This window comes from Xenopus laevis, chromosome 8S (assembly GCF_017654675.1).
Source record: "Xenopus laevis strain J_2021 chromosome 8S, Xenopus_laevis_v10.1, whole genome shotgun sequence".
In the NCBI taxonomy this organism is placed as follows: Eukaryota; Metazoa; Chordata; class Amphibia; order Anura; family Pipidae; genus Xenopus; species Xenopus laevis.
Genome location: NC_054386.1, coordinates 51,625,130 through 51,641,210, shown reverse-complemented (window position 1 = coordinate 51,641,210; position 16,081 = coordinate 51,625,130). Strand labels below are relative to the sequence as shown.

Genomic DNA, 16,081 nt, shown 5'->3' with positions numbered 1-16,081 from the left:
AACCATTTCTTCTTCCATGGGGCTGATCCCTTGACATCCAATCATCGTCCTTGGTTTAATATAACTATGCCTCTATGTCCATTTTAGTACAATTCTTCCTGACCTAAGTACAGTCCAAATAAGTACATTTGCTGTGCTAGCACAGTGTCCAGAATGGTATCTGTGCAGTGGGTGTGTTTTTGGGGCTATAAGTGTCTTTCTTAACCTTGCACTAGGAATACTTGTGATATGAGACAAAAGATGTATTCTTAGTTCTATGTAAACATTCTACAACCCTAATTAGTAGAAAGGCCTCTAACCTTGAAGTGTAGAGTCTAACACAGCTGTTCTGTGGCAGTGTCCTATTCTATAATCATTGCATTTTATACAATACCTAACCCATATGTATATAATTTTAATCTAAAATCCTGATATCCACACAGGCTACTTCTTCCACGTTCCTTCCCAAGTCCAAGGTCACAGCTCAAGTCTTCCCTCTACATCAGGAAGTACTCGACTTGGTTAAATCCGAATGGGAGACGGTATCCAAGCGAAATTATACTCACGCACGGTTTTGTAAACTTTATCCGTTCAAGGAGGAAGAGTTTAAGGATATATCTACTCTCCCCAAGGTTGATGCTCCAGTTCTGAATTTAACAAAAAATACTGTTTTGCCTATTGAGGATCAGGCTACATTGAAGGACTCTATGGACAGGCGTCTTGAGACTGACCTGAAGAGGGCCTTTCTAGTGGCAGGAGAAGCCCTTAAGCCAGCCTTGGCAAGTCTGTCAGTAGTTAAAGCTCTGGAGGTCTGGCTATCTAATATAGAGTCAGCTCTAAGAGAGGGCCGCAATAGGGCGGATATCGTTGACGGCCTGAAGGAGCTCAAATTGGGTTCGTCATTCCTGATGAATGCCTTGGTGGATCAGATACACTTAACCTCTAGATCTATGGCCCTTTCTGTCTCTGCAAGGAGAGCCTTATGGCTCAGATCCTGGGAAGCCGACACAGCCTCCAAGTTTGCCCTGTGCTCCTTGCCCTTTCAGGGCCATACACTTTTCGGGAAGAAGCTGGAGGATCTTATCTCTAAAGCATCAGGAGGCAAGAGTCAATTACTTCCACAGAAGAGAAAAAGGAAATATCCTAATAAACAGTCAGCCAGGGGCAGAGGCTCATTTAGATCTAGATCCCCTCCGCACGACCAGCGGAGTTTTCGTTCCAGAAATGAGAATCCGAGATCTGGCAGTTGGAGAGGGGGACAATCAGGAGTCTTTAAGGTGGCCAGAGGCAGGGCCTCTAGCAATCCCAGAAGACAATTCTGAAGGTGGTGCTCCCCAGGGGCAGACAGTAGGGGCAAGACTGATGCTGTTCCTGACCGCCTGGGAAAGATCTATAGAAGACAATTGGATTCTGAGCATAATTCGAGAAGGATTAGGAATTCAAGTATCTTCCTTCTCCATTTTTTCGACCTTCACCTCTTCCATCAGGCCTGATGAAGAGAGAAGCCCTTCAGCTATGTCTTTCTTGAGGACTCAGAGGGTCATCTCGCAGGTTCCAATAAAGGAATGGGGCCAGGGGAACTACTCAATTTTCTTCATAGTGCAAAAACAGTCAGGAGCCTGGCGTCCAATCCTGGATCTGAACAGGCCTGTCTGTTCTTTCAAGATCAGCTCAGAGGCAAAAGACTAAAGATAAGATGCGACAACACCACAGCAGTGGCTTACATCAGAAGGCAGGGAGGAACAGGGAGTCCCTTTCTCTTCACAGAGGTGGAACCGATCTTGCAGTGGGCAGAGTCAACACTTCTAGACTTTACGGCAGTGTATCTTCCAGGAAGATTAAACAAAGCTGCAGACTTTCTCAGCAGGTATGCGGTAGGGAGACACAATTGGAGTTTGAAGCAAGAAATCTTCAGGACTCTGGTCCGGATTTGGGGTCAACCAGTCATAGACCTCATGGCCTCATCCAGCAACTCCAAGTGTCCTCTCTTCTTTTCGAGGGAACCGGATCCGAGGGCACTAGCTGTAGATGCCCTGACTCAGAAGTGGACACATCCTTTATGCTACATCTTTCCTCCTCTACCTCTGATTCAGAAGATCAAGCAGGACCAGGCAGAGGTAGTTTGCATTGCTCCAGCCTGGCCACGGAGGCCGTGGTTCACGGATCTAGTTCAGCTCTCAACAGATCGACCTTGGAAACTCCCTCTCTCGAGGGATCTTCTAGTACAGGGTCCATTTATGCATCCAGATCCAGGGCCCCTGGTGCTCATGGCATGGCGATTGAGCGGCAGAACTTAGAATCTCAGGGGCTTTCACACAGAGTAGTTCAAACACTACTAAGATCCAGAAAGTTTTCTACTAACTCAAGATACTCCAGGATCTGGGATACCTTCATCAACAGTATAGATAGATCTCAAGCTCTGCCAATCTCGGTTACTGAACTCTTGGATTTTCTACAATCAGGAATAGAGAAGGATTTATCAGTCAGTACACTGAGAACTCAAGTCTCTGCTATCTCAGCGATCTCAGGAGTAAGATGGTCACAACATCCTTTGGTGTCACGATTTTTTAAAGCAGCAATCAGAATTTTACCAGCCAGAAGACCAACATGTCCATCCTGGGATCTTCCTAGGGTTCTCAGTATGTTATCTTCTTCCCCGTTTGACGATATGGATTCTCTCTCGCTATGGCTATTGACAGTCAAGACAGTCTTTCTAGTGGCCATTACATCAGCAAAGTGAGTGGGAGAATTACAGGCTCTCAGTTTTTCTCCAGATAGCCCTACCTTCTTTCCAGATCGAGTGATCTTGAGATTCAACTCTTCATTCAAACCCAAGGTTGTTTCACCCTTTCACCTCAGGGATGAGTTGGTGTTACCAGCATTTTCGGGAGAATCACTATCTTTAGATTTAAAGAGCCTAGATGTGGCGTAAAATATCAGAATCTACTGCGAAAGAACCAATTCCATCAGGAATTCGGATAGGCTCTATCATTCCGTCAGGTTTAAGGAAGGGGAATACTGCCTCATCTAGATCCATTTCAGATTGGATAAAATGGATTATCAAAAGAGCCTACTCTTCGGCAGATCTTCCAGAACCTTCCAAAGTAAAAGCGCACTCAACCAGGGGTCATACAGCTTCTTGGGCGGCAGAAGCAGGAGTACCTCTAGACGTTATCTGCCGAGCAGCATCTTGGTCTACTCCCTGCACCTTCATCTCTCACTATAAGCTGGATGTGAGAGCTTCAGAGTACTCTCTTCGGAGCTAAGATTCTTAAATCAGCTTCCACTAGGAAATAAAATATTGTTTGCAGCATTTATTGCCTTGAAGTTTTATTCTTCCCACCCTGGGACATTTAACTTGCTATGTCCCATAACATGTTGACATGGAGAGGACTGGGGAAAAGGGAAAATTATATCATACTTACCGTAATTTTCCTTTCCCGGTCCTCTCCATGTCAAGGTTTTCCCTACCTGTGATGTCAATTTATATTAAGAACTTGTAACTAAACGCCGGGGAATGTGAGGGGTAAGTATTTATTAATTAATTAATGGGTGGGTTCTACAATTAGGAGAGGGAGGGACCTATCCCCATAACGTGTTGACATGGAGAGGACCGGGAAAGGAAAATTACAGTAAGTATGATATAATTTTCCATTTTTACCACCACTCTTTGTAGTCTATCTTTTAGCCAGTTTTCTATCCAGGTACAAATACAATGTTCCAGGCCAACATTCCTTAATTTAACCAGTAACCTTTTGTGTGGCACTGTATCAAATGCTTTAGCAAAGTCTAAGTAAATCACATCCACTGCCATCCCAGAATCGAGGTCTCTACTTACCTTCTCATAAAAAAAAATTAAGTTAGTCTGGCAAGATCTATTACGCATAAAACCATGCTGGCAAACACTCATAGTATTATGATTTGCTATGAAGTCCAGTATCTTATCCTTTATTAACCCTTTGAAAAGCTTTCCTACCGCTGATGTCAGACTAACTGGCCTATAGTTTTGAGGCTGAGAACGGGATCCTTTTTTAAATAGAGGCACCACATTAGCAATTCGCAATTCTCTCGGCACTATGCCAGATCTCAATGAATCCTGAAAATTTAAGTAGGTTTGGCAATCACAGAGCTAAGCTCGCTAAGTATCCTTTGCTAATCTTAACATGTTCTAGTCTCTTTTGAATTTCCTCATGTGTGAACCATGCATCATTAGTTGTATTACTAAAATTGGGACTATTAAGAAGGAAACCTTCACTTACTGGTTCCTCATTTGTGTAGACAGATGAAAAATATGAGTTCAGAATCTTTTATTTTGTTTTCATCAACCAGCTGACACCCACCCCCTGATAGTAAGGGTCCCACCCCTTCCTGCTTCATTTTTTTACTATTAACATATTTAAAAAATAATTTGGGATTGCTTGCTGCAATATCCTTTTCTATATCAATTTTAGCTTGCCTTATAGCTTCTTTGCATGATTTGTTGGCGTCCTTGTACCTTATAAATGATTCGGCTGTCCCAGCTAACTTGAAAGCCTTAAAAGCATGTATTTTCTTACCCACCTTAGCACCAACGCTTCTATTGAACCAAAAAGGTTTTGCTTTGCAACGACGTTCCTTGCTTACAAGTGGAATATACTGACAAGTATATTTATTAAGCAATAAACAAAAGGAACACCAAGAGCCCCAATAGTGTAATATGTATTGGTAAGGGATAATGAAATAAGAGTAGATAACATATACTCACAAACCAAGGTTACCAATAGGCAACCACTGTAAAGGCAGGTGGGGAGATTGTCCTGACCCCACTCAGGATTAAGAAGTCGCTCTCTGTAGATAGAAAAAGGGTATCAACCCTCCACCCAGGGTGGACTTAGTATTGTATAAAAAGAACAGAGGCGCCAAAAGAATAAAAGGATATAAACGAGTTTAAAAACCAAAACTTGGTAATCAGAGGAGGCAGTAGTGGACTTACCTCCTCCAGGCAGACACAAAAAGACTGTAATTAAGCAGTCAAAATTTATTAACGAACTCCAATCAGTGCAATGCGTTTCACGGGCTCAGACACGCTTCTTCAGGCAATAAACATAGGAGTTACAGCTGTGAATTTCAGAGACCAAAGTGATAAATAGTATGCTGTATGCTTATTCATCAAAACAAAAGCTTTTTTAGTATTACAAAAAAATGTATGGTAGTCATTATTCTGGGATAAAGGTATGGTGCAGGGATTGGTTAGCTATTAAAAAATGGGGGGGTTTGGGATATACCAAAGTAAAGGTTGATAGGTATTAGAGGATACAACAATTATACAGGTGAAGTGCAGTAAATAGGGTAAAAAGGAAGTGCAGTGAGCAAAAACGTAGTGGGATTGCAAAGTTAATATAAAGTCATAACTAACAAAACAGATAAGGCATAGAGTGGTGTGTGGTTATAAATAACAAGACTCACCATCTGGCAGTAGTATACACACTTAGCGCCTCTGTGCCGGCGAAGGACGCCTGAGTGTCTTTTATAGTGAGAGTTTGGAGGGGAACCAGCATTTTACAAAACAGGAAGTGCATCATAGGGGGGCGGGGTTAAGGCAAAAGGTTCAATACTATAGTATAGGGAAGTAAATAGTCACCATGTTGGGAGGGGCAGTGTGGGGGTTACTTAGCCGCCATGTTGGATGGGACAGAGTAGTGAAATAGGTACATAAAAGTGCGTGAGGGTACACATATAAGAAATAGGGGAGTGTTGATCATATTGATGTGGGCAAGCGGCTATAAAATCGGAGAAGAATAAAAGAAAAAAAGAAAAAAAAGAATTTTTTTTTTTTTAAATTTATATCAGGGCAGGTTATTAAAATGGAGTGCCATAGTGCATGATGCCTGAATAATAACCATATGTCTAAACGCCGGGGAATGTGAGGGGTAAGTATTTATTAATTAATTAATGGGTGGGTTCTACAATTAGGAGAGGGAGGGACCTATCCCCATAACGTGTTGACATGGAGAGGACCGGGAAAGGAAAATTACAGTAAGTATGATATAATTTTCCATTTTTACCACCACTCTTTGTAGTCTATCTTTTAGCCAGTTTTCTATCCAGGTACAAATACAATGTTCCAGGCCAACATTCCTTAATTTAACCAGTAACCTTTTGTGTGGCACTGTATCAAATGCTTTAGCAAAGTCTAAGTAAATCACATCCACTGCCATCCCAGAATCGAGGTCTCTACTTACCTTCTCATAAAAAAAAATTAAGTTAGTCTGGCAAGATCTATTACGCATAAAACCATGCTGGCAAACACTCATAGTATTATGATTTGCTATGAAGTCCAGTATCTTATCCTTTATTAACCCTTTGAAAAGCTTTCCTACCGCTGATGTCAGACTAACTGGCCTATAGTTTTGAGGCTGAGAACGGGATCCTTTTTTAAATAGAGGCACCACATTAGCAATTCGCAATTCTCTCGGCACTATGCCAGATCTCAATGAATCCTGAAAATTTAAGTAGGTTTGGCAATCACAGAGCTAAGCTCGCTAAGTATCCTTTGCTAATCTTAACATGTTCTAGTCTCTTTTGAATTTCCTCATGTGTGAACCATGCATCATTAGTTGTATTACTAAAATTGGGACTATTAAGAAGGAAACCTTCACTTACTGGTTCCTCATTTGTGTAGACAGATGAAAAATATGAGTTCAGAATCTTTTATTTTGTTTTCATCAACCAGCTGACACCCACCCCCTGATAGTAAGGGTCCCACCCCTTCCTGCTTCATTTTTTTTACTATTAACATATTTAAAAAATAATTTGGGATTGCTTGCTGCAATATCCTTTTCTATATCAATTTTAGCTTGCCTTATAGCTTCTTTGCATGATTTGTTGGCGTCCTTGTACCTTATAAATGATTCGGCTGTCCCAGCTAACTTGAAAGCCTTAAAAGCATGTATTTTCTTACCCACCTTAGCACCAACGCTTCTATTGAACCAAAAAGGTTTTGCTTTGCAACGACGTTCCTTGCTTACAAGTGGAATATACTGACAAGTATATTTATTAAGCAATAAACAAAAGGAACACCAAGAGCCCAATAGTGTAATATGTATTGGTAAGGGATAATGAAATAAGAGTAGATAACATATACTCACAAACCAAGGTTACCAATAGGCAACCACTGTAAAGGCAGGTGGGGAGATTGTCCTGACCCCACTCAGGATTAAGAAGTCGCTCTCTGTAGATAGAAAAAGGGTATCAACCCTCCACCCAGGGTGGACTTAGTATTGTATAAAAAGAACAGAGGCGCCAAAAGAATAAAAGGATATAAACGAGTTTAAAAACCAAAACTTGGTAATCAGAGGAGGCAGTAGTGGACTTACCTCCTCCAGCAGACACAAAAAGACTGTAATTAAGCAGTCAAAATTTATTAACGAACTCCAATCAGTGCAATGCGTTTCACGGGCTCAGACACGCTTCTTCAGGCAATAAACATAGGAGTTACAGCTGTGAATTTCAGAGACCAAAGTGATAAATAGTATGCTGTATGCTTATTCATCAAAACAAAAGCTTTTTTAGTATTACAAAAAATGTATGGTAGTCATTATTCTGGGATAAAGGTATGGTGCAGGGATTGGTTAGCTATTAAAAAATGGGGGGGTTTTGGGATATACCAAAGTAAAGGTTGATAGGTATTAGAGGATACAACAATTATACAGGTGAAGTGCAGTAAATAGGGTAAAAAGGAAGTGCAGTGAGCAAAAACGTAGTGGGATTGCAAAGTTAATATAAAGTCATAACTAACAAAACAGATAAGGCATAGAGTGGTGTGTGGTTATAAATAACAAGACTCACCATCTGGCAGTAGTATACACACTTAGCGCCTCTGTGCCGGCGAAGGACGCCTGAGTGTCTTTTATAGTGAGAGTTTGGAGGGGAACCAGCATTTTACAAACAGGAAGTGCATCATAGGGGGGCGGGGTTAAGGCAAAAGGTTCAATACTATAGTATAGGAAGTAAATAGTCACCATGTTGGGAGGGGCAGTGTGGGGGTTACTTAGCCGCCATGTTGGATGGGACAGAGTAGTGAAATAGGTACATAAAAGTGCGTGAGGGTACACATATAAGAAATAGGGGAGTGTTGATCATATTGATGTGGGCAAGCGGCTATAAAATCGGAGAAGAATAAAAGAAAAAAAGAAAAAAAGAATTTTTTTTTTTTAAATTTATATCAGGGCAGGTTATTAAAATGGAGTGCCATAGTGCATGATGCCTGAATAATAACCATATGGAGCAAAAACAGGTTGCTTATACAGAATAATAAAAACATTATCTAAAACATATATTAAAAATTGTAATCAAAAACATATATCCATAAAGTATCAGATACTGTGATCAAATATAATACATTGATATATAGAATATACGATATGCCACCTTATTTATTATTCCAATGTTCTACAACATTGGAAGTTTGAATCAAAAATAAAATATATATTGTTTATTCACAGTAAAAACATGAGACTGTAGATCGTAAATACGTAAAAAATTTGTTAAAAAAATATATAAAAGAACCATAAAAGAGAGGACTGACTAAAAGTGTTAACGAAACAGAATGGATATGATTATGGGGGTTGATATTTAATAAATTTTCTCTAAGACCTCGTTGAGTCCTTCAGGAAAGAGTGTCTTTAGGGTTTGGATCCAATACATCTCAAGTTTTTTAAGTTTTTTAAGTTTTTCAAATGCCGCCGGTTCTGTCTCATTGATATTATCTATAAGGGTGATGGAGAAAGTGTCGGGATTGCTCTGGTGTGCTGAGTGAAAGTGACGTGAAACACTGTGCATGGGGAATTTGTTCAAAATATTCCTTTTATGTTGACCTATCCGGCTCCGGGCCTCTTGTGTGGTTCTGCCAACATATTGGAGATGACAGGCACAGGTGATGACGTAAATTACAAATTTAGACTGACAGGATATGTGTTTTTTTATGGAGTACTGGATATTGGTAACCGTGGACATGAAATTGGAGGTATTGGAAACAAAAGAACAGGCTAAGCAGCGGGGGCGGTGGCAGGACCAGGAGCCCAATGTCAGTGGTACTTGATCAGGTGTGTTGTTGTTGGTCTTGGGATTGCGGAGCCTGCTGGGAGCTAATAAATTCCTAAGGTTTGGTGCTCTCCTGTATGTGATTAATAGTTTGTCAGGTAGTAGAGGTCTTAAGTATGGGTCCTGAAGTAGAATTTTGTTAAGTATGGATCTGATTCCCTGGTGTTCTTTACTGTATTGAGTAATGAACCGGGGGGGTGGATTGAATTGGGTATTGATTATGGTAGTGATCCCCATACCACTACCATAATCAATACCCAATTCAATCCACCCCCTCGGTTCATTAGTCACCCTGATCTCTTCTAGTGGGGGAGACAAATCACATCCAAACGCTTCCTCAGGGGAAATTCACATGTTAGCACGGCACTAAGTTACCCAGAGTTTTCTTGCAAGGAAAATTCAGGCAACTACAAAAAGTAGCGGCAGTGTGTATGTTTTCAGAGGCCCAAATTCATTTCCCCTCATTTAAATTCTTCAATTGTGTTTTAATACAGAATTTCAGCTAAACTAGGGATTTGAAAAGTAGCATGTTTCAGGAACACTTTTTTTCAGGATTTGGCCACATACATAGATGCCTATTTATAAAAGGTCGAATTTTAGTGTTTTTTGGAACTATGATTAAACTCTCTCTAAAACCATGAATGCCATGAAAATTATTAAAAGATCCAAATATAAAAAGTACAATGGAGTAAAAAACACTGAACGATGCCCTAAAAACTTTACTGGCAAAAAAAAAATCTGAAAATCTCTAAAAGTCTGCATTGATTAAAAAATGGTCCAGTAGGATCATCGCAGCTCCCATTGACTTCTATGGGACCTCAACAGCTTCTGAGTTATTTGTGTTTTTTACACTTAAAGGGGATGTAAAGACAAAAAATACAATCCCATTTTTACTTTATTTAATGAAAAAGAAACCTGTCTCCAATATACTTTAATTAAAAAATGTGTACCGTTTTTATAAGAAACCTGACTGTATGCAGAGAAATTCCCCCTGCTACTCTGACTGCTGCGGATAGGAAATTTCAGATGGTCCCTAACTGCTCTGCAGGGAAACGATTATACTTTCCCAGAACTCTAGAAAGTTTGTTTGTTTTCCTGTAAAGCAGCCAACGACCGTGTAGAGATTCGTATCCACAGACCCAGTGCAGTCTGCAAATTCTGATTATTAATCAGTCTTGCTATATCAGCTTCTATGGCAGATATTATTTGACTTGTGCTGTTTTGATCATTCATGACGATCCCTAAGCTTAACCTCCCAACAGAAGCAGGTCTTGGTCTTGTAAATATGTTTAGCATAGTTACAACATGGTGACCCCTTGTGGCCAACTTTGAAAGTATAAATCATTTGTTTTATTAGGCTTCTGGTGAAGTAATTTAATGTTTATGTTTAGTATACAAAATACAGAATTTCTAGCATTATTCTATTTTAGACTTTAGTTTCCCTTTAATGAATCTCAAATTTTTAGAGTTTTAAAGAAATACAACAAAAACAAGAATTTTTAGAGATTTGTGGAAAAAAAAGAGAGATATTGAATGTTAGCAAATAGGCCCCTCACCCTCAGTGTTTTTGGGAGAGTGTGGATTTAGCCCAATGTGAATATGCTCATTTGGGTTTGGATTCAGTTCTGCTTAATACCAGAGGAATCATCTACAAATCTCCTGCTGCAAGTGCTAGAGCAGGGGCACATAATTGCCGCCCATAAGTGCTCAGTTACAGAGCATTGCAGCAGAGGGTGTCTGTGCAACCTGCTCTTTGCACTAAATTCCGGGTATAAGATGCACTGAACATGAGCACATTTTGCACCCAGCAAAAACAGCTTCACTTGCTTTTAAGGCAAATGGGGGTTTGAATTGTGGCAAAGTAATCTCAGATAGTGAGGTGAGATAGTATTGGGGAATTGCTATTAATTTTCCTTCTAGTCACAAACTTTTAAGCCTGTATGTCAGTTTACTGGTACCCCAAGATCTCATTTAATTCAAATGCAATATGTCTGTTGTTTAAGCATTCCATGCATTCATTCGTGGGGTTCTCATAGGGTTACTTTTCTATCCTGGGCTTCTCTCCTGAGGCCATTAAAAGTATAACTCTTGTGTTAAATACATATTTTCATTTCCTTGCAATCCAAATTATCATATTTCTAAGGTCAAACATCTGTTTGACCCTTTCACTGCTGGAGGGTCTGTGCAGCGTCACAACTTTGTGCACATTTTGTCCACGCTTGTCCTGCTGAGATTGTACAGAGGGTTCGTCAGGCTGAGTGCTTCTCTCCCAGGGCATGGGAGCCTGCTTTATTGAGGATTCCCGTCAATCCCCTGTCTATTTAATATATCTCTCTGTACTTATCAGCCACCTGATACATGATTTCCTTATGCATGGGGTTTTATTGTTCTCATATATTTTAATTCAGACACGTACCCCTTGGTAGGAGGGCATACTATACAGTATATCATCTTGGAACAGAGCTTGTTCCAGAATAATATAGTATTCAGAATAGGGAGTTATAAAACATGACATGTGCTTCAGTCATTCAGTAGGAAAACAGCATATGGTTCTACTTCTTGGTGGTTATGAACAGGTTAAAAGGAAATAATCTGCTATGGAAAATAATGGGTAATTTAAGACTGCAAGTTCAGTGTGCTAAGTGCAATTTTGAGTGCAATAGACTGCTTTATACACACAATGCAGTGTTTTTCTTTCCATTATCCCAGTGCAAGTGTTGCAAAGTGTAATTGAGGCCACCGGGGAAAGATGCTAATGTCCAAACTGAGTTCAGTTCCGCTTGCACTTCGCTAGGATTTGGATGAGATTGTTATTAAAATGTCTGGTTGGTGTAATTTCAGTAATGATATGTGTGCCCTATTTATGTGGCAACTGATGAAGGCAACACTGGAGCTGCAACCTGGGTCAGAGGTAACAGTAGCTCCCCCGTGTCAGTAGGTGTAGCTGCACTAAATACAAGACAGGAGGTGTGCCTGGATTTGTGGAAAAGCCAAATTAAGTCAAAAATTAAGGGGCAGAATGCTGCCGCCCAGCCACTTCTACATTTTTTACCAATATTGTAGAATTGGACATTTAAATCTCCTGTGCACTGTCCAAAAACCAGAGGAATACAAATGTGCAAACGAATGGGGGGGGGGGAAAAGAAGCGAGCGGTCAAGCAGAAGCATGGGGACAGACAAACCGTCTACCCAGCTGCCAAATACAGGCTTGGTCCAAAGCAATTACACGGAAGTGCATATAGCACATTTTGACACAAGTACCTATAATGAATGGGATTTTATACATAACTAACTGTGACCAATTTAGCAGCCCAGCAAATTCTGTATGGTTTCCCTTTATTAGAAAGTTACCTGTAAATGAATGGCATGTTATTATAAGACAATATTTATTTCTTATGTGATATATGTACATATATGCAGGAGCTGCTACCTCATTTATATTGATGCAGTGCAGAGTCATTACTTTGGGGGGTCTATGGAGAATGTGTTATAACATGGAAGCTTTTTGACTTTGCTCCAGTTTGGAGCCTAGTTACCTTGGCCTCTGGGGCGCCTCTGCTTTTACTTATATGATCCTTGACATGCCGTTCTAGTTTTCTCCTCATAGCCTTTACTTAGGTACCCTATGTGACACCAGACATTTAAGTGACTGTGGCATCCATAAATTGTATTAATAGTGTGTAGTTATCTTTCTGTACATATTTTCCCATTAGTACAATTGCTCAATATATATATATATATATATATATATATATATATATATATATATATATATATATATATATATATATATATATATATATATATATATATATATATATATATATATATGGCCTTTAGGAATAAATATGAAATAGTGTATCAGCATACCTCCCAGTCCCTTTTTCGGAGGGACAGTCCCTCTTTTGACAGCTCAACCCGCAGTCCCTCATTTGTACTGGAAAGTCCCTCTTTTCTCTGCACTGAACAGCCAGAAAAAGAAACAAAGTTTCTCACTTAATTGGCTTTTAGCAGAGAGCCCAGAACAGCTAACAGGTGCAAATAAGATACTTTGTAACAATTTTGAGACACAAAAACAGTTTAGATAAGGAGAAATATTTTCAAACTTTCATAACCTGCCAAATTTTGTAAAACGAACATGGTAATTAGGGGGTGTGGCCACATAAAGGGGTGTGGTCAAAAAAATTGATGCGCTACGTGCGGAAAAATTTTTTTTGTCCCTCTTTTTACTTCCAAAATGTTGGGAGGTATGTATCAGACATAATATCACAAAATTAATCATATACCTGAATTAATTATATGTCTGAAACATGAAATATCTGGATTCAGACCATGGAGTTAAGTAAAAGAAAACGTAACTTCTGTCGTAATTTGTATTTATTGATCTAGGTGTAAGTATCCATTCTAATCTTGTTTCTTGTACCACTTCCAACAGATACTCTAGAAAACCATATGTCCAACACAGAGGCAGAGTGCTGTGATGTTCGATGGCATTCCTGCAAAACCCAAAGGATCGGCAATCACAACGCATCAACCAAATCTACAGACTCCCGGTTCAAATATTATCTACACCACCAGCACCATCGAGACCATCACTTGCATCCCTACCATTATCAGCACCACCAGTCTCTGCTGTCGGTCTCAGCGGGATCCCGCCTCGGAAACACCAGACTAAGGCTATGTGTGCTGGTGCTCATGCTCCTCCATACCATGGTCTCCTTCTCAGTTTTGCAGAATGGGGTTACACTTGAGCCCTTGCCTGGCCTGGATGATTCACCGCCACAAGAAGAGTGAACGTATGGAAGTGCTTTCTAAAAATCCAGAAGGTTGGAATCAGTTCCTCCGATGGGTCCACTGATCTCTTTGACCTGGAGGCACAGAGAGGGTAACCTCAAATGCAGTCAACCATGGTGCAGCCTGGTGAAAATATATAAGTTCTATGGGTTAGAGGGCCTGTGAGACACAACGTTGAGAAGGGTTCTGTGTCAGTAGCCTTGAAATGATGCTTGTGCTAAGCAAACGCAATATGAGGCAGAGTGAGATTGGGGTGGTCAAGTATCACTGTGTTGTGTGAATGCCTGGCAAAATAATATATGGCACCCAGTGGTTAGTTAAATCAACACATGGTAGAGCCTGCCATTAACGACTGGTGAGCCTTATTACAGGTAGCAAAGTGATTTAGTGCTGTCATGAATGTATCTTTGGTCATTTTGTGTTTGGCCAAGTAGCCAGCAATGTTCCCAATGATAACAAAAAAAGATAGAGAAATTATATGAATTCAGTGCTGAAGTATTTTCAAGGAAAAAATTAATTATAAAAATAATCTTCATAAAGATACCCCTAATAAGCATTATAACAATTGATTCAGTTAACATGATGTGTTAAAGTAATGCTGGCAAGAAATTGGAAGGTAGAAGAAAAGGCAATGTCAAATCCTAAGAAAGTGCAAATACTGAAGACTACTACAGTGGTAATGGTGGCAAGAGTCTTGTTATATGTTTGCTCCATCACAATAGGAAAAGGTTGTAGTGCAAATAAGACTAGAAAAGACTAGGCAATGATGTCTTACCTATGTGCGGCCACATAGTGTAGCTTATACTGCAAAGCTACAATGAACACCGGTAAATAAAATTGAAAATGATTCACCCTCCACAATGACATTCCAATTATTCCTATCCAGTATTTGTAATATGTTTTGTTTTCGTGTGTTTGCTCATGTCATCTCTGATTTCAGATATGTGTGATCTGCTGTATAAACAAACTACCAACCATCTAGTCTACGAGCCTTTGTTTCCAACCATGCTTAGGTAATGCATGTCCTTGACTTGTCCCCAACAGTTCTGTACAACAGAGACAAAAAAAGGGCAAAACAAAAATGGTTTTATAGAAAATTATCATTCATTTTAGATATGATCAGGATAATGACAGTTTTCAGAAATTCAAACTCAAGAAGAGGTGGGAGTTAAAGCCCCTAGTATTGAACAGCCACTATAAAACATTTATGATGTTATACAGACATGGAGATATGCAATAGCTGTATAGCATTCACCTTCTTTGTGTTTGCATTATTTAATAATTGTCTTGTGTAGTTTATGTATAGTACACATCCATGTAAATCACATGCATTTCATAAATCAATGTCCTTTTAGGCATCTCAGTTAAATAGCAGTCTGATTTCATAACTCCAAAAAAGCAAATCAAAATTAGTCTAGAGACAATGATCATGTTGTGGGTCTGTTTAATAATATAAGAAATACCTGTACTCACAAGTTGGGTGCCAGGTTACTGTTTGCCTTATTGTCTATATATTATCATGGGTGGGAGGAGCAACAAGAGTCATGGGTTTGGCTTCTTTCTTTTTTATGCCAGGAGTTGTTTGCATCCTCCAAATGTATAATGCAACAAAGGTTTTATAATTAAGTGAAATCATTCTGTATGCCAGTCCGCGAATATAGTATTATTCGCAGAGGCAACAAACAGAATTTGTAAATTTAGATATTAGGCAAGAAATGACACAGGAATGTGCAACATGTGGCCTCCTAGATATTGTGAAACTACATCTGACAGCATTAGTGGGATGCTGGGAAATGCATTTCAGTCACATTTGGGATACTGTTTCAAAGCTAAAGGTTCTTTAGCAATTACCCTGCAACAGTGCTTGCAAGGGGAGACCCAATCTAATAAAAAATTTATATAATTATCTAAGCAAGGTCTCAATAAATGGCATTTGGTGCTCAATGCTTCTGAAAATTGTCCAATAATAACTTAAAACTGTTTCCATGATTTTAAATAAATATTACTAGGTTCAAAATGTCTTCAAGCCAGATCATGTGAAAAACTGGGGATACTGAAGTTATTAATTGATTCTTATTTCAATGTAATTAGCCTGCAATCAGTGCTTCCTTGCAACCTGCATTTATTAGAAGTGGTCCCGATTATTCAAACAATCTGGCAATCTTAGGTTAGGCTTTGTTGTCTTAAAAATAGGATAGTCTTTTCTCCGTACTCTTGTTTTTTATGC

At 39.5% G+C, this 16,081-nt stretch overlaps 1 protein-coding gene across 1 annotated transcript in view; it reads left to right on the top strand.

Annotated features, from left to right (window-relative positions):
* Nucleotides 1-14,831, top strand: part of LOC108700068 (transmembrane protein FAM155B) — a 462,070-nt gene extending 447,239 nt beyond the window's left edge. Inside the window, exon 3 of the mRNA XM_018232934.2 lies at nucleotides 13,496-14,831. Within this exon, the coding sequence (XP_018088423.1) occupies nucleotides 13,496-13,854 (359 nt within the window). The 3' untranslated portion in view covers nucleotides 13,855-14,831. The remainder of the gene's footprint in view (nucleotides 1-13,495) is intronic.
* The last annotated feature ends 1,250 nt before the right edge of the window (nucleotides 14,832-16,081 follow it).